At 36.4% G+C, this 19,891-nt stretch overlaps 1 protein-coding gene across 10 annotated transcripts in view; it reads right to left on the bottom strand.

Annotated features, from left to right (window-relative positions):
- Nucleotides 1–19,891, bottom strand: part of KLHL5 (kelch like family member 5) — a 78,185-nt gene that overhangs the window by 13,161 nt on the left and 45,133 nt on the right. For 9 of the 10 annotated variants that reach the window (XR_006698176.2, XR_012434788.1, XR_012434786.1 and 6 more), the window contains 3 exons: nucleotides 12,070–12,256; nucleotides 5,198–5,422; nucleotides 982–1,144 (listed from right to left, as the gene is read on the bottom strand). Coding sequence is in view for 6 of the 10 variants with exons in the window: in XM_005554689.4 (XP_005554746.1) it covers nucleotides 982–1,144; nucleotides 5,198–5,422; nucleotides 12,070–12,256 (575 nt within the window). In the remaining 4 variants the exon portion in view is untranslated. Of the gene's footprint in view, nucleotides 1–981; nucleotides 1,145–5,197; nucleotides 5,423–12,069; nucleotides 12,257–13,166; nucleotides 13,902–19,891 lie in introns of those variants that run through there. The other variant, XM_074039569.1, reaches the window with a different exon arrangement.

The raw sequence follows: 19,891 nt of genomic DNA, 5'->3' as shown, positions 1-19,891 counted from the left end.
ATTTCTTTAGCTAAAATAAATGAGGGCAGGGGCATGGAGATCAAAAACATCTAAAAAGTGATTTCCATTTATCCATCTTATCACATGTAATAGTGCTTAAAAAAAAGTACCAAAAAGTAGAACATAACTGATGGGTCCTGAAGAAACAAGATCTTAGGTCCTAAAATATAAAACATTTCACTAATTTTTCATTTTCCTTATAATCAATAACAAAATTCTATAAATAATTTTAATTCTATTTTAACCTTGATTCATTTATTTTTCTGGAAACAATGATAAAGCATTCTAAATGAGCAAAAGGTACCCCACAAATAACTTTTCTTTAACAACCACAGACGGCTTCATTTTATGGAAGAAGAAAGGACTGAAAAAAGACACACATTTACTTTCCGAGTAACAGAGCTAGTAGTGATGGCTCTACCTATATTTATTTATTCAGAGCAGACAAGAAGCAAGAGAGCACCTCTTTATAAATCCATTCTAGTTTTCACCAGTTTTCCAAGATAAGAAAGAGGTGAAAGTCAAGATAAGAAAGAGGTGAAAGTCAAGATAAGAAAGAGGTGAAAGTCAAGATAAATCAGTAGAAAAGATGGAAGGAATTTTTAGAGAAACACTGAGAGAGACTACACTACTTTTAAAAGACCATACATGCTTTTAAACATAATACAGATAATATACTTTTAAAGTATATTAAATAAAATATTTTAATATAGATATACAATTTTTACAGTACAACTTATTAATATTGAACATTAATATAAAATGTCTTCACTCAAAATAACTAGAAATGTACAGTATCTGCATATTAAAATGAAAGCCTAGCTTAACAATCAACTGTTTATATTTACAACTATTATAGAAGACATTGTCTTAAAAGTCTCTTCAAATCACTGTATTTATGTATATCTTTAAATTAGAAATGATATAGCTTAATAAATTTGGTGTACTGCATTTTAAATAGAACTTTAGGTACTTCCTTACTTTCCACTTAGTACTGCCACACCTACTGTACTCCTGGGGGTAGACATAGTGGCAACAAAATTCCACTGGCGAGCCTGAGGGTCCCATCTTTCCACCGTGTTCAGATAGCTCCAGCCATCATGTCCTCCTACAGCATACATGGGACCTTCTAGTACAGCCACACCTATGAAGAGACAGGAAACAACGACTTCAGATTGGCTGCCGTCTTAAAAATCACATTTTAATTGAAGTACAATAAGCCTTAAACATACAAATGGAACTGAGTAAACATTTATAATGTAGACATGTGTCCTCAGTGTTCTTAGTAGGTCGGTGGGTGGGTGGGTGGGGAGTTGAAATAGCATGGGAGTTCTGGTCTTAAACGTTCTAGAGACTGGCCAGGCGTGGTGACTCATGCCTGTAATCTCAGTGGTTTGGGAGTCCAAGGTGGGAGGATCACTTGAGGTCGGGAAGTTCGAGACAGGCCTGGCCAATATGGCGAAATCCCTCTTCTACTAAATATACAAATATTAGCTGGGCATGGTGGCAGGTGCCTGTAATCCCAGCTACTTGGGAGGCTGGGGCAGGAGGATCGATTGAGCCCTGGGGGCGGAGGTTGCAGTGAGCCAAGATCACGCCACTGCACTCCAGCCTGGACAACAGAGTGAGACTCTGTCTCAAAAAAAAAAAGTTCTAGAGGCTGGGCGAGGTGGCTCAAGCCTGTAATCCCAGAGCTCTGAGAGGCCAAAGTAGAAGGATCTCTGTGAGATTAGCCTGGGCAACACAGGAAGGCTGCCATCTCTATGAAATTTTTTTGTTAAAATTAGCCAGGCATGGGGGCATTACCTATAGTCCTAGCTAAGGTGAAGGATCCCCTGAACTCAGGAGTTTCAGGACGCACTGAGCTATGATCACACCTCCAGCCTGGATGACAGAGTGAGACCCTGTCTCTAAAAAAAATTAAAAATTTTACAGGCAATATTTTTAGGTACAACGGTGGAAAATTATTTTAAAATTGCACCAGATGCATAAACTGCTACTATTTAAAACATTTTTCAATAATTTGGATTTAAGATATATTTGGAAAAGTATTTTTATACCTTCTCCCCTATTAATTCAAATTCATGAGATTTTACTATAGTTAGATTCGATACCATAATCTATTGGTATGATTCATCAGCAGGGAGCTGAGCTAGATTCATTTGTTAATTTATTCACCAAATATCTTCTGCATGTCTACTAAGTACCGGGCACTCAACAGAATATAACAGGTAAGGGCTGTGCCCTCATAAATCTTATAGTCAGGAAACAGACATAAAATATATTTTAGTTAATAACAATTGCTAATTTAAAAAGTGGTGCAGAGTAAAAGGATAGAGAGGGTCAGGGGAGACCTTTCTGGTAAGGTAACATTTAAGCAGGAATGTGAATGAAGTTGGGAAACCAGATTTGGAGATAGCTGGGGGAAGAGAAGGTGAGGTAGAGGAAATGGCAGTGCAAAGGTCCTGAGGTATGCTCACTGTGTCTGAGGGACAACAAGGTGGCCAGTCTGGCTAGGCAGGGTGAGTGAGGGGGAAAATATAAGAGACGAGGGAGAGTGTACAGCCAGAGCATGCAGGGCAGAGACTGCAGATAAGGACTCTGATCTTATCTCTTGTAAGGACTTTGGATTTTATTCTGAATGAGATGGAGAACGGTCTCCGTGATGGCTTTGAGATGGCTTTAAGGTAGGGGGATTTGAGAAGAGGTGCGACATGATCATGGCCAGGTGAGATAAAATGTCTCACTTGGGGGCCAAAAGAACCCCTGTATTACAGATATAATTTGTGAAATCACAGCCAGATAAGAAAAATACTCATCATTCATGCATGACCCAAATCAACGTATTATTCCACTCATTTATTACATATTGTACCCCACCAGTACTAGCTTTTGGAGATTTTATATGTGTGTGTGTGTACACATATATACACACATATATGTGTATATAAATATGCATACATGTTATTTATATGCTTATACATGCATATACACATTTTATATGTGTACATATTTATGTATAAACAAAAATATACACATATCAAAATATACATGTATAATATATACACATACTGTATATACTTGTTTATGATATATGTATATCTAATTTTACATATATACATGTATATGTAATGCGTAATATGTCAAAGGGGGCAGAAAACTTAAGGGGTTCACCTAATTCAACCCATTAAAAAATGGCTTTGAAAAGAAATTTTAAGCCTGGTGTGGTAGCTCACAAGTGTAATTCTAGCACTTTCAGAGGCTGAGGCAGGCAGACTGCTTGAGCCCAGGAGTTCCAGACCAGCCTGGGCAACATGGTGAAACCCTGTCTCCACCAAAAATACAAAAATTAGCCAGGTGTGATGGTGCATGCCTGTAGTTCCAGCTACTAGACACGCTGAGGTGGGAGGACTGCTTAAGCCCAGGAGGAAGAGGTTGCAGTGAGCCAAAAATGTACCACTGCATTCCAGTCTAGGTTACAGAGCAAGAACCTGTCTCCAAAAAAAAAAAAAAAAAAAAATTTAGCAGAACTCCTTTTTTGAATGAAATGTCCATAAAATTCCCACATATGAAGAGATAAAAGGAATGTTTCTTAAATAAAAGATTATTTTAGGCCAGGTGTGGTGGCTCATGCCTGTAATCCCAGCACTTTGGTAGGCCGAGGTGGGTGGATTAAGAGGTCAAGAGATTGAGACGATCCTGGCCAACATGGTGAAACCCGTCTCTACTGGTGGAAACACAAAAATGAGCTGGGCATGGTGGCGCGCGCCTGTAGTCCTAACTACTAGGGAGGCTGAGGCAGGGGAATCACTTGAACCCGGGAGGCGGAAGTTGCAGTGAGCCGAAATTGCGCCACTGCACTTCAGCCTGGCAACAGAACGAGTCTCTGTCTCAAAAAAAAAAAAAGTTTATTTTATAAGTTCAAATTTGTAACAGTTATTTAATTACAAGGTAATTTAGTAAGAACATTGTTGTGTTGAATGACACAAAACTTTTAAATTAGGGCTTAAAGAAGACAGTTTTGAGCCATGTGATCATTTTCCTTTCAACTTGCTGCAGTTCAGTAAAGTCTTCTGTATGGCACCTAGAACTACTGACAGTATTCAATGCACAGTGTCATTTGCACAGAATAACTGCACTATGAGCAATCACATTCTATGCACTATATCCATAAGGATTTAGCCTGTGTTAGAATTACATTTTCTTCCCCATTGTAGGGGAGGGGAAGCACGCAGTTGACTCACTCTACCCTGGATTTTATGGTCAACCCAAATTTCTAAGTCTCATTCATGCTCAACTCACATTTTCCCAGTCTGTGCCTATATAATAGTTGATTTTATGGACTCAAGAGTCATGTTTTACAAGTTTACTTTGTTACATTTCATACAGTTAATTTTAAGCTCCTTCTCTCTGTCTTTGCCTTAACCCTCTGGTTTTATTTCCTTATCAAACTTCAAACTTAAGATGATCTTGCATTGAGAACTAATTACAACTAGTGGAAATCTATGTCTCTTTGAACTTTTACTGTACCCACCACCATACCCATTTCAATCTTCATCCCTAGAGAGTTTTCATTACTGTCTACTGTTATTTAGCGGAAGCCTCTACTCTGGTGGTCAGTATTAATAAACTGAGTATTATATAAACCATACTATCTAAACTCAACCATACCTTCACTGGTATTGATCTTTTTTTTTGTTTTGTTTTGTTTGTTTTTGTTTTTGTTTTTTTGAGATAGATCTGTTGCCCAGGCTGGAGTGCAGTGGCAAGATCACAGCTCACTGAAGGCTTGACCTCCCAGGCTTAAATGATTCTCTCTCCTCAGCCTCCTGAGTAGCTGGGACTACAGGCCCAAGCCACCTAATTTTTTAATTAAAAATTTTTTTTTCCCAGCTAATTTTTAAATTTTTTGTAGAGACTGTTTTTTCCTAAGTTGCCCAGGATGGTCTTGAACTCCTAGGCTCAAGCAATCCTCCTGCTTTGGCCTCCCAAATTGCCGGGATTACAGGCGTGAGCCACTGCATCCGGCCTCATCTTTTATGATGACCTGTCAAGTTCTTTATTGCAGCATGTGAGGAATGCTTGGTGACTGCTGCTGATGCAGTGGCTGCCACACCGGTCTTCTGCCTGGTACAGAATGTAAACGTGCTGTGGGAGCTACGTGATATTTTGAGTGAATCTGCACAGTTATACTTACCAAGGCCATGTCTATGTGTGGACATAGGTGGCATCACACTCCAAGTTTTTGTTTTGGGGTTGTAGCACTCTACAGTATTCAAAGTCTTCAGTCCATCTCTTCCTCCAACCACATACAGTTTGTCATCTAGCACTGCAACACCGAACTGTAGCCTCCTCCCATTCATATTTGCTACTGGAGTCCACATATTTGTACGGAGATCATATTTTTCAATGCTTGTTGCTCCTTCATAGTAATATACAGAAGTTATATAAATAAAAATTATACCATAATTGGTAATTTTATGAAATTACAGATACAAAAACATAATCTTATTAGCATTGAGAATAATAATTTTATTATATTTCATGAAGGTCCTGCATGATCTAGCCTCTGCCTAACTCTGTGTCCTCGACTCTTACTATTCTCCAGGGTACACACGGGCCCTAGTAAGAAAAGGTGTCAAATGGACAAGGATTATCTGTCAAAGGAGGGTGAGAAACAAACACCCAGAAGTGGGGGGAAAAAAAGCAGAGGCTTAGTTAAGTGTCATGGAAGCCAAAGGAAGAAAGTTTATAGCAGTAGGTCTGCTAACAGTATCCCACTGAAAGGATCAAATAAGATGAAGACTAAGAAGTATTATTGGATTTAGCTACATGGAGGTCATTGATGACTTCAGTGGGAGGTTCCTTATTGAGTGGTTGAGATGTGACTGGGACGTGAGGAAACACAGACAGTGAGCGTAGAAGATTCTTCTGAGAAGTCTGGCTATCAAAGTAAGGAGAGGTAGAAATTACTAGAAGAGTTGAGGAAAGTTTTGTTTTGTTTTGCTTTTAAAATTTGAAAACTCAAGAGTTGCTTAAATGTGAATGAAAAGGATCTGGTTGAGAGGAAAGCAGCTAAAAATACAGGAGATGAAAGAGATCAGAATGAACATAATGAACCATGTTCATTATGGTTCGTGGGGAGGCAGGAAAGCACAGTACCCAGGGCACAGGCAGAAGAGCTGGCTTTCACAGGAGGAGGGGAACATCTTCTATTGCAATAAGCAAGGATAGGGTACAGATCAGGTACTTTGGAAACTATGAGGGTAAGGAATTCAGGAAGTTGCTGCCTGAAGGCATCTATGTTTTTCTTTCTTTTTTTTTTAAGAATTGGAAGATTCCAGGACTCCTTTGTTCTCTTTATGAGTTAAGATGAGCGGATGTTTAAAAAAAAAAAACCCTCTAAAATAAACCTAACCCCCAATTGTGAAGAGTTCAACTAGAACCCTCCTCTCTCTTCTAAGCTTCTAACACATCAAGTAAGCAGTGCTAACCTTACAGAATTATAATCATGACTAACACTTATTCTAAAGTATTTGTTATAATTTGGTCATCAGAGCACTAGTATTATTGATAATTTCCTAAAATTTAGAAATAGTTTTGTTATACATATGGATTTTCTCATGTTAAAGTTTTTATTTACCCTACAGAATTCTAAATTATTTGGGATAGACAGCAAGTCTTTTTCTACCTCTGCATGCATGCATATATATATATATTTTTTTTTTTAAATATTTTTTTATTTATTTTTATTTTTATTTTTTGAGACAGAGTCTTGCTTTATCACCCAGGCTGGAGTGCAATGGCATGATCTTGGCTCACCACAACCTCCACCTCCAAGGTTCAAGTAATTCTTGTACCTCAGCCTCCCAAACTGGGATTACAGATATGTACCAATCACTCCCAACTAATATTTTGTATTTTTAGTAGAGACAGGGTTTCACTATATTGGCCAGGCTGGTCTCAAACTCCTGGCCTCAAGTGATCCTCCCACCTCGGCCTCCCAAAGTGCTGGGATTATAGGCATGATCCACTTTGCCCGGCCTTCACCTCTGTATTTTTCACAGCACCAAATAAGAGTCCCTTATACATAGTATAGCTATTCAAAAATATGTTTGAGTACTTTTTCTTTATAGTTTCTAGCTATAGTGAGGTTTTTTTACTCATATGCTTACATTATAATAGTAACATACATAGTAATAGTATATTTAATTACTCTAAATTTGATCTTAAAATATCATTCCTGCCATCAAATAAATCAAATCAAATTAGAAAATTCCCTCCAACAAATAAAAAGCTAATCATCTCTCTTCACAAATATATTTAGGGAATACTTTTCTTTTGAATTTTAAGTTATTTCTTTTAGATCTAGTTTACTAAGCAGTATCATATTCATATGAATTGGTAACTAAAAGTTATTTTGCTAATTTGAAACATAAAATATTAAAACATAGTCTCAGGTATATATATTTAATATATATTATGTTATATTTAATATATATTTAATATCTATTATAATACATTTATTATATATTATGATATATTTAATATATAATATTAAATATAATATATAAATTATATATTTATATAGTATATGTTATATCATATGTAATATATAATATATATGTTATATCATATGTATCATATATTATGTAATATATAATATAATATATAATACATATGATATATAATATAAATTATATATTAAAATTATATTATAAATTATATAATATATTATAATAATTATATATTAATATATAATTATATAATTATGTATTATAAATTATATTATATAATATAAATTATATTATATATTATATGTATTATATATTATATCGATCATATGTATATTATATATTATATAATATGTATTATAATGTATAATATATAAATATAATGTTAAATATAATATATATTAAATATATACATATTTAAATCCAAATATCCAAAACTAACAAAAGCCTAATAATTGTAAAATTTTATGTAAAACCTTGGGGCTTCCCTAATTTATACCAAAGAATTAACCTTTTATAAAAGTAAGCACAAATATACTCTAACATTTTCTGAGTGGCTATTTGGAGCCAGTATTCACTTATTTGTTTGGCCCTATACTAAACAGATATATGAAGGAACCAAGAGTCCAATGGTCAGACTACCATCCGACTAAGGCAAACTGCTCTTCATTATAAAGATGGGAAATAAATTAGGGCCAGGCAGATAGCTTGAACAGGATAGGTCAGAGTATTTAATTATTAAAAAATACTCAGAAATAAAGTTGGTCAAACAGAAGGGTCAGATTAGAGAAAGTCTTAAATGAGGCATTTGCATCTTATGTGCTAAGAAATAAAGACTGCTGGAGTTTTTGAGCAGAATAATGGCATGTTCACTGAAGAGGCAGTGGAGTAGAATATCATCTCCAAAGCCAAAATGCCTTTTTGAATCTTGATCTTATCACGAATTAGTTGTGTAATCTTTGGAAAGTTACTTAAGTTCTCCCAAGTCTTAGTTTCCCTATCTATAAAAAGAGAACTGTTATGAAGATGAAATGAAATAATATAGGCTAAGTCTTAGCATAATGCCTGCCACATATTAACAACGTAATGAATGCTATTCCCTCTAAATTAACATGACCAAAATATGTAGGCTGACGAAAGGCTAACTGGAATTAGAAGGATGGCAGCAGAAATTTGGAAGAATTAGATATAAGACCCATTTGAAAAAAGACCTGACGACTGTCAGAATGTAAGATTTCAGAGAGAGAGAGAGAGAATGAGAATTGTTTACTTTGGGTGCTTAGTATCTAGTCCCCTTCCCAAGCTTGGGGAATTTTCCACTGTATGTATGAGCCTTTATGGGAAGCAGGAACTCATCTCCTAGAAAGCTGAAAAGACAGATACACATTTTCCTTGCCATGTACCAAGGCAAGTTTCCTTGCCTTTCCATGTACCAAGTTTGAGTTAAAAGCTGAGCAGCATGACTTATAATCCTTGTGGGAAGGAGGGGGGAGGGATAGCATTAGGAGATATACCTAATGTAAGTGACGAGTTAATGTGTGCAGCACACCAACATGGCACATGTATACATATGTAACAAACCTGCACGTTGTGCACATGTACCCTAGAACTTAAGGTATAATAATAATTTAAAAAGCTGAGCATCAAATAGATATTTCATACAAGTTGGAAATATGAGAATAAAATCAAAGTGAGGGTATTATACATAAATATAGAGATAACAGTTAAAGCCTTGAAAAGGAGAGAAAAAGATAGAGGGAGGAGAGTGCTAGTAATGACTCTACAAAAGTTAGCACCAGTTCCAGGTACACAGATGACAATAAGTATTTGCAGATTATCTGAACAACGGAAAATCTTTTCCAATGTTGAAATATTTATACTGTAACCCTAATCAGTTATTTATTTCTGTACCATGCAGTCATCAGGCCTATATCTAAAACTTAAGCATCTACAAATAAATAGCACTATGTTATATGTATTTGGGTTAGAAAGTGGTAGTCAGGGGGTTGCTATTGAATGGTCATGGAAGGCCTCCTTGGTAAGTTGTCATTTGAGAGATTTGAGTGAATAATTTCTGCTAGGCACTTCAATATCTGGGGGCAGAGCATGCCAGTGATAGCATCAGCTAAAGTAATATCCTGGATATGGATAAAATGTTTGGCCTGTTAGATGAATGAAAAGACCAATGGGGTTGAAATAAAAGCATCAGTAAGGGAAGAAGTATTAACAGAATGAGCTGACATCAGATCAGAGAGGTAGCCAGAAGTCAAAGAGAGATTGTCAGGAGATTGCAGACTGCTAATGCCAGGAGTTCAAAGGGGAGATCAATGCATATTGAGGGATAATACACAGAAAGCTACTAGCATAACACTGGCGACCAGCAGGCACTGTGCATAGTGTTTATTGCTATTATTTTTAATTATTATTTTTTTTTGAGACAGACTCTTGCTCTGTTGCCCAGGCTGGGGTACAGTGGTATGATTTCTGCTCACTGCAATCTCTGCCTCCCAGGTTCAAGCAATTCTCCTGCCTCAGCCACCCAAGTAGCTGGGATTACAGGCAACTGCCACCACGCCTGGCTAAATTTTTTTGGTATTTTTTAGTAGAGATGAGGTTTCACCATGTTGGCCAGGCTGGTCTCGACCTCCCGACCTCAAGTGATCCACCTGCCACGGCCTCTCAAAGTGCTGGGATTACAGGCATGATCCCAGCCTATTTTTAATATTAATAATAACTTGTGAGAGTGGTACAAAGAATTCTTAAGATACCTTTGACCCAGATTTCCCAAATGTTTACTTTTTACTGTATTTGCTATGTAGGTATTTTTTTTTTTCCTGAACTGTTTAAAGAGTAAGTTGTGGCCTGGTGCACTGGTTCACAGCTGTAATCCCATCGTTTTGGGAGGTTGAGGCAGGCAGATCACTTGAGGTCCGGAGTTTGAGAACAGCTGGTCAATATGGTGAAACCCCATCTCTACTAAAAATACAAAAATTAGTCAGGCATGTGTGGTGGCATGTGCCTGTAGTTCCAGCTACTCAGGAGGCTGAGGCAGGAGAATTGTTTGAACCCAGAAGGCAGAGGATGCAGTGAGCTGAGATAGCATCACTGCACTTTAGCATGGGTGACTGAACAAGACTCTGTCTCAAAAAAGCAAAAAACAAAAAAACAGTAACTTGCAGAAATTATGGCATTATACCCCTAATACTCAGTGTATCTTCCTCAAAATGAGAAATTATCTTATAAGACCAAAATACAATAATCAAAATCTGGAAATTAACTTTTTTTTTTTTCTTTTTTTTTGAGATGGAGTCTTGCTCTGTCACCCAGGCTGGAGTGCAGTGGCGCCATCTCGGCTCACTGCAACCTCTGTTTCCTGGACTCAGGTGATCCTCCTGCCTCAGCTTCCCGAGTGTAGCTGGGACTATAGGCGTGTGCCACCGTGCCTGGCTAATTTTTTTGTATTTTTGGTAGAGACGGGGTTTCACCATATTGCCCATGCTGGTCTTGAACTCCTGACCTTAAGCGATCCACCCACCTCATCCTCCCAAAGTGCTGAGATTACAGGCGTGAGCCACAGTACCCGCCTGAAATTAACATTTATGCCACGTTATTATCTAATCTACAGACCTTATTTGGATTTTGTCATTTGTCTCAGTTATGTCCTTTACAGGAAAAGAAAATCCAAGATGATACATTATAATAGCTGTCACATCTCTTTAGTCTCCTATAATCTGGAACAATTTCTGAATCTTTTTTTTATTTCATGACACTGACATTTTTGAATACTACAGACAGATAAGTTATTTTGTAGACTATCTCTCAACTTAGATTTGTTTCCTCCTCATGATTAGATTCAGGTTATACACTCTTGGCAAGGACGGCATAGATGGGTGGCTGAGTTCTCCATGCATCCTGTCCTGCACAATGCTGCTGCTTAGTCTGATTTCTGTCAACATTATCTTTGATCATTTGCTTAAGTGCTGTGTGCCAGGTTTTTCTACTGTAAATATACTATTTGTATATTTGTAACTAGTAAACGTGTGGCTGAGAGACACTTTTAGACTAAGTATCCTGTTGTCAAACTTTTCCCACTAGTCTCAGCATCCACTGATAATTCTCGACTGAATTGGTTATTGGTGGTTACTAAATGGTAACTTTTGTAATCTCATCTTTCCTTCTATATTCATTCATTGGCATTCTTCTGTAAGGAAGAGCTTTCCTTTCTCCCTTATTTGTATAGGTGTGGAACCATGAATACTTATTGATTTCATAGGTTATAATCCTTTACTATTATTTATTTTGATGCTCAGATTATCCCAGATTTGGACAGTAGTAGCCCTTACAAGCTGTTTCCTGTGTCTTTTGACCTGTCTCCATCATTCTTTGACCACTTCCTTTTTTCCGGTCTAGAGGATGTTACATAATTCTCTGGTACTTTTTCTGCCCCTGTCCTGCAACCAGCCATTTCTCCAAAGAGTTCTTTGGCCATATATGTACTTATTAAAATATCTTTTTCTTTGTTCCTCCCTCCCCCAAATAAAAGATTATTTGATACCTTTCGTTGAATCGATTCCCCCAACTGCAAATAATGTACCAACAGTTGACTTCCTAGGTTTTGTACGAGGACTCTGTAACATGGGTCGTCTCTCTGGTAATAAATGGTACTTCATTGCTTCCATAATGAGTTTCTGACATTCTATATCATCCCGAAAAAGTGCATTATTTTCCATGTCTGCCAGGAACTAGAAAAGAATAGCGGTGGGTATGTATACTGAATGACTAAGAAAATGGTAGGGTTTACAGAAAAAAATGACATAATTATCAAAAGGATTTTTACATATTTTTAAAAAATTCAAGCATAGGCACATATTTTTAACTAAAATATGCAACATTTACAAGATTTACATTTTAAATTTCATTGAAAAACAAAACATGAGTAGCATAAATGGTATACTCTAAAATCTTAGTACTGTAGTGCTTATCTCTGGGTAGTAGGAATACTGGCGCTTTTTAAATAAAGTTTTTTTTATTACTTTTCTATAATTTCCAGATTTTCTAAAATAAATAATTTTACTATTAAAATCAGAACTAATTCTAATGGAAGAATAATTATAAGTGGGAGTTGACTAATTATGCTGCGTTAACTTTGCTAAACAATGTCCAACTAACAACTGCAAAAGCAAAAGTTACCAATTTCTCAAGGGACAAAGAACTCCAAACAGTGATTGGTCTAAAAACATTAAAATCCCTTTTGTGTCACTGAATCCAACTTTATATATTTATATAACACAAATACAATTTTTATATGTTTATATAGCACACATACGATTACACCTTGTCTTTTAAAAAATGATAGTCTTTTAAAAAATAAAATGAAAATACGATCACATTGGAAATTAAATAAAACAAAAAAAATTTAAAATCTTTTCCTTTTGTGCTTGGTTCTCCATCCCCCCTCCCCATCCTGCAATTCTTCCCTGCCTTATAAAAACAACCTGATGTGCAGCCTTTCATATTTTCTTCATATTTATGCAATCCTCTGCTGACATAATTCTCATACATTTATATGTATAACATATATAAATACATGTAGTAATTTTTACAGTTTTTTCTTTTAGTAATTGTTTTATTATATGCTTTGCTGCATCTTACCATCTTTACTCAACATTATCTCACGAAAATTCCTCCAGGTCTTCTGAAAAGGTATAGTTCTGATCTATTCTTTTTTTTTTTTTTTTTTGAGACGGAGTCTTGCTCTGTCGCCCAGGCTGGAATGCAGTGGCACGATCTTGGCTCACTGCAAGCTCTGCCTCCCAGGTTCACGCCATTCTCCTACCTCAGCCTCCCAAGTAGCTGGGACTACAGGCGCCCGCCACCACATCCGGCTAATTTTTTGTATTTTTAGTAGAGATGGGGTTTCACTGTGTTACCTGGGATGGTCTCGATCTCCTGACCTCGTGATCTGCCCACCTCGGCCTCCCAAAGTGCTGGGATTACAGGCGTGAGCCACCGCGCCCGGCCTGATCTATTCTTTTTAATAACTGAATAATACTCTATAGTATATAGATATGCTAATTTTTTAGCCATTTCCTTATTACAGACATTAACTTTGTTGCAGTATGTACATACATATATTCATATGTATATATACATACATGCATATGTAAATATACTTTTTTCTGCTACTAAAAACAAGTCCAGTACAAAAGTCCTTATGATTAATTTTTACCTTTATAGGATAGATTTCTAAGAATTGAATTGATTCCAGGTGGGTCAAAGTATATATGTATGTATGTATGCATGTGTGTGCACATATATGTGTATCTGTGTGTGTCTATGTGTATGATCAATGTTGTCAGATTATTTTCCAGAGTGGCTCACATTCCATTATAGTCATGTATAATAAAGTGGCTCACATTCCATTTTATATATATAGAGAGAACCATGTATACATATATATATATAGAGAGAGAGAGCGCCCTATACATATAGCCACGTATATAGCCATATATATGTATATACGGCCATATATATGTGTGTCTATATATAGAGACAGCCATGTATAGCAAAGTAGCTCACATTCCATTATAGCCATATATAAGAGCACAAGACCACAACATTCCTGCCAGGAATAAGTGTTTTAGCTCTTTTTGTTAATGATATCACATTTTCCCTTTAATTTGAATTTTTCTGATAAGTGAATATAAGCATTTAAAAATATTTTGACCATTTGTACTTTTTTCTTCCTTTATCTGCCTCCTTTTGTCTACTATCTTTTGATTAAAAATTTGTAAGAGTTCCTTATAATACACACACTAATCCTTTATTTTTCAACTGTATTTTTCTAGATTTTTAATCATTTGTCTATTAAGGTTGTTTCATAATACTTTTGCTATTCAAATAATTTTTCATTTTTAGGTCATCAAATATGTGTCTTTCTTTTCATAGTCCTGCTTAGAAAGTCTTTTTGCTTCAGTTTGTAGATGTAGTCTCCTAGATTATCTGGCAAGATTTTATTGTTTTCTTTCATTTAGGCCAAGGATCCATGTGAAATTCATTTGTTTTGGAATTAATGTTTAAAAAGAGTAAGAGTGGAGGAGCATTTTTATTTTCTTTAAGATCAAGAGCCAGTTCTGTACCACTTAATAAATAACCCCCTTCATTTCCAACTGAACTGAATCTTGGTCATATATTACATTCCATAAATAGATCTCAAGGTATATGAGGTTTTTCTTTTAATTCTTTATTCTGTTCTATCGATCTATTTGTCTACTCCTATTTCTAAATAGCATATTTTACTACAGTGTCTTTATAGCATATTCTGATACCCGATATTTTTAGGTTGTCCCTCGCTGTTAACTTTCATAGCTTTCTTGGCTATTATTGTGCCTTTATTTTTCATGTAAACTTAAGACAAATTTATCCAGTTTTTTTTATCCTGATTCTCTTGGAATTCTAATAAGAACTTAAATTTATTTATTAATTAAATTTATTAATTTTATTAATTTTTGAAGAACTGATGTTTTTATATTAAGTCTTTCTGTTCAAGAAGCCTTTCCATTTGTTGTATAGCTTTCTACATATTATACCTTTCTTGATTATACATTTCCTATATGTTTTATTATTTTCATTGCTATTGGGAATGGGTTTTAAAAGTTTATTTCATATATGTTTTGCAGGAGAGAAAATCTACTGATTACACTTGTATTAACCTATTACTTTATCAAATTCCCTTATTAAGCTCTATGTGTTATGCAAATAATCATAACTGTCACCAAATAGGGATAGTTGAATATCTTTTTCTAATGTGTATGCCAATTATTTTATTATTGCAATTGCTAAAGCCTTCTAAAGAATGTTAAATAATTAGGATGATAGAGTATCTTGTTTCTGGTTTGAATTGATATGGTTTTAGTGTTTCATTATTTAGGACAATAGTTGCTGTAACATTTAGCCATCTATTTTTATTATATTCAATAAAGATAATATAGATTTTCATTGTTTGTTTGTTTGGTTTTTTTTTTTTGAGACGGGATGTCTCACTGTCGCCCAGGCTGGAGTGTGGTGGTGCAATCTCAGCTCACTGCAACCTCTGCCTCCCAGGTTCAGGCAATTCTCCTGCCTCAGCCTCCTGAGTAGCTGGGATTACAGGCCTGCACCACCACATCCAGCTAATTTTTGTATTTTTAGTAAAGAAGGGCTTCACCATATTGGCTAGGCTGGTCTTGAGCTCCTGAACTCAAGTGATCCTCCTACCTTGGCCTCCCACAGTGCTGGGATCACAGGCATGAGCCACCATGCCTTGCCCCTTCATAGGTTTCTTAATGATCATTTCATTATTCCTGGAAAAAGACCTTTCTGGTCAGAGTGTATACTTTCGATACACTGCGGGTTGTATTTGTTATATTTCTTTACAATTTTATTGGGGCATATTTTACATGTCCTAATTTATCCATTCCAAGTACACAATTCAGTGATTTGTAGTAAATTACCAAGTTGTGGAACCATTACCATAAAACCGTTCTGAAACATTTTCTTCACCTCAATTACATCCCACATGTCCATTTACTGTTGATCCTCATTCCCGTCTTCTGTCCCAAGCACTAATCTGTCTCTACAGATTTGCTTTTGCTGGACATTTCATATACAGAGAATCACAATGTGGAGACTCTGGTGTCTTGCTTCTTTCCCTTAGCATACTTTTGAGACTTGTCCCTGCTGTAGCTACTCGTATCAGTGCTTCATTTCTTTTTATCGTTGAATAATATTCCACTGTCGGTCTATTCCTCATTTTATCCATCCATTCATCAGTTGATAGATGCTTCTTAGGTTGCTTCCAGTTTCAAGCTATTATGGATAAAGCTGCCAAGAACGTTTATGTACAAGTCTTTGTGTGGATATATTTCTCTTGGGTAATTATTACCTAGGAGTAGAATTGCTGGGGCATATGGCAAATTTATGTTTAACTTTTTAAGAAACAACCAAACTTGTTTTCTAAAGTGGCAGCACCACCTTACATTCCCACCAGCATTGTATGAGGGTTCCTGTTTTTGCACATCCTCACCAATTGTTAGTTTGTCTCTATTTTAGCCATTCAGGAAGGTGGAAAATGTGGTTTTATTTTGCATTTTCCTAATGACTAATGATGTTGATGATATGTTCATGTTTTTATAGAGGAAGAGGGAAACAGTCTCTAAAAAGAGTCACTATAAAAAAGTTGGTGGCAGGCCGGGCGCGGTGGCTCACGCCTGTAATCCCAGCACTTTGGGAGGCCGAGACGGGCGGATCACGAGGTCAGGAGATCGAGACCATCCTGGCTAACACGGTGAAACCCCGTCTCTACTAAAAAATACAAAAAACTAGCCGGGCGAGGTGGCGGGCGCCTGTAGTCCCAGCTACTCGGGAGGCTGAGGCAGGAGAATGGCGTGAACCCGGGAGGCGGAGCTTGCAGTGAGCTGAGATCCGGCCACCGCACTCCAGCCTGGGTGACAGAGCGAGACTCCGTCTCAAAAAAAAAAAAAAAAAAAAAAAAAAAAAAGTTGGTGGCATTTGGAAACTAGCACTGCATACCAAAGGCAAAAAAGCCAAAATAAGACATAAGTCCCCTGACCTACACCAGAATTTACATTTTGGTATTAATTACTCCACATTTTTTTCTATGCATACAAAACATAGTTATACTTGTCACAGAAACCATTAGTGAATATGCATAAAGTTGGCTCATTAAGGTTAATTTTAATGTTTATGTTAATTCTATTATATACAATTACTTTAGTCGTTTCTAAATAAAAATATGTGAAAAAAATGTAGAAAGTAAACTCTTGGGAGACTCAATAGTAACTGCAATTTGAAGCAAAGTATATTTCCTAATATACAGATAGTATATATAAATTATGAATAAGTAGGATTAATTACATTTGAATTAAAAAATCATTAATCTAAGTATCAGATTAATCAAATGGGAGGAACCAGATATCATTTAGAAAATTATTCAGAAGACACTGAGAGAAAACTACAAAATATATATTCTCATGTACTCTGCATTTTTGGTGAATACTAAATGCCTCCTCTGCTATAAAAGAAGAGCAAATTATTAAAATGAAAGCATTCATAATACAGGAACAAAGTTTCATTTTGTAAATTTTTATCCTCATTCATATTTGTTCACCTTATGACTACTGCTCTAAAACTGTCCCCTCAAACACAAATAGAATGTGAATAATTTATGAACTCTATACATGTTAAAAAAATGTTTTGGAGGCTGGGCAAGGTGGCTTATGTCTATAATCCCAGCATATTGGGAGGCTTAGGCAGGAGGATCACTTGAGGCCAGGAGTTTGAGAGCAGCTTGAGCAACAAAGTGAGACCCTGTCTCTACAAAAAATTAAAAAAAAAAACACTAGTCAGATGTGTGATGGGGCACAGCGACTGTAGTCTCAGCTACTCGAGAGGCGGAGGTGGGAAGATCACTTGAACCCAGGAGTTTGAGGCTGCAGTGAGCTATGATTGTGCCACTACACTCAAGCCTGGGTGACAGAGTGAGACCCTGTACAAAAAAAAAAAAGTTGTTTTAGTATCAAGACCTTGTAAACCAGAAGAATGCTAAAGGTAAATACTGACTCATTTTATATTTCCGACTTTCTTTAGAAAACAATACTAAACTGAGAGTAGAATAGCAGAGACTCAGATACTTATAAATTCAGGCTAAATATTGAAAACATTTACAATTTAGGTGTCAAAATCTTTTAAATAATGTATATATGTTCTAGTATTTCTAGTCACATGGTTTACAATTTGATCAAATTGAAATGTTTGGAATGCTTTCAAAAGTAAGATAAAATCAATCACAGTACTTTGAGAAGCTGAGGTGGGAGGATCACTTGAGTCCAGTAGTCGAAGACCACTCAGGGCAACATGGTGAGACCCTATTTCCACAAAAAAATTTTAAAAACTGGCTGGGCACTGTGGCTCACACCTGTAATCCCAGCACTTTGGGAGACCGAGGTGGGTGGATCTCTTGAGGTCAGGAGTTCGAGACTAGCCTGGCCAACATGGTAAACCCTGTTTCTACTAAAAATACAAAAATTAGCCAGGCATAGTGGCATGTGCCTGTAATCCCAGCTACTCAGGAGGCTGAGGTACGAGAATCGCTTGAACCCAGGAGATGGAGGTTGCAGTGAGCAGAGATCGCGTCACTGCACTCCAGCCTGTGCGACACAGCAAGACTCTGTATCAAAAAGAAACAAACAAACAAAAATTTTAAAAACTGGCTGGGCATGGTGCTGTTGGTGGTGTGTGTCTGTAGTTCCAGCTACTCAGGAGGCTGAGGTGGGAGGAACTCTTGGGCCCAGGGGATTGAGGCTGCAGTGAGCCATGATCATACCACAGCACTCCAGCCTGTGCAATAGAGTGAGACCCTGCCTCAAAATAATAAAATAAAATGACCATAAATACTTCTCTTCTGGATTATTCAGAGTTTTAAAAAAAGTCATACAAAGGTCTGGCACGGTGGCTCACGCCTGTAATCCCAGCATTTTGGGAGGCTGAGGTAGGTGGATCACCTGAGGTCAGGAGTTTGAGACTAGCCTGGCCAACATGGTGAAACCCTATCTCTACTAAAAATACAAAATTAGTTGGGCATGGTGGCTTGTGTCTGTTAATCCCAGCTACTCGGGAGGCTGAGGCAGGAGAATCTCTTGAACCCAGGAGGCAGAGGTTGCAGTGAGATAAGATTGTATCACTGCACTCCAGCCTGGGCAAAAAGAGCAAAACTCCATCAAAAAAAAAAAAAAAAAAAAAAAAAAAAAAAAAAAAAAAGCCATACAAAAATGATCATCAGGCATTATTTCCTATATTATTTTAAGAATCTACTGTTGGAGACACTATGATAAAATTACTGCATGTAAGTTGAATCCCTTCTAGCCAGGGTAAGTGGAATGTTTCATATTAACAGAGTAGGATAAAATCTCATTTAGTTGGTATCACTGGAAAAGGAGCTATTTCATAAAAATAAATTCTCTTGGTAATCAGACCTAATCTGAATTTTAAAAATATTAGTCATTTATTATTTGATTGGCATATGGCAATTTAATAATTGTTATATTTTCCTACCTTTTAAAATAAAACATACAGGATACAATCCAACACTTTCTTCATTATTTTAGTGTCTACTTCAAAACTTTATTATCTGATAACTCTAATTCTGCAATCTTGCCATTCACTTTTGGCAATGAAAAAAAACAACCCCGCCAGTATCTCTAAATGTCACAGTACTGCAGCACAGTATTATCACTGTAGGAAAGAAAAACGTTCTGAGAGGTAAAGTAACTTGTTTAAATTATACAAGGCAATGTGGCTTCCATCACCACTACTTATGG

The sequence above is a fragment of the Macaca fascicularis genome, chromosome 5 (genome assembly GCF_037993035.2).
Source record: "Macaca fascicularis isolate 582-1 chromosome 5, T2T-MFA8v1.1".
Lineage (NCBI taxonomy): Eukaryota > Metazoa > Chordata > Mammalia > Primates > Cercopithecidae > Macaca > Macaca fascicularis.
The sequence above is the reverse complement of the archived record's forward strand: the minus strand, read 5'-3'. Positions and strand labels throughout refer to the sequence as shown.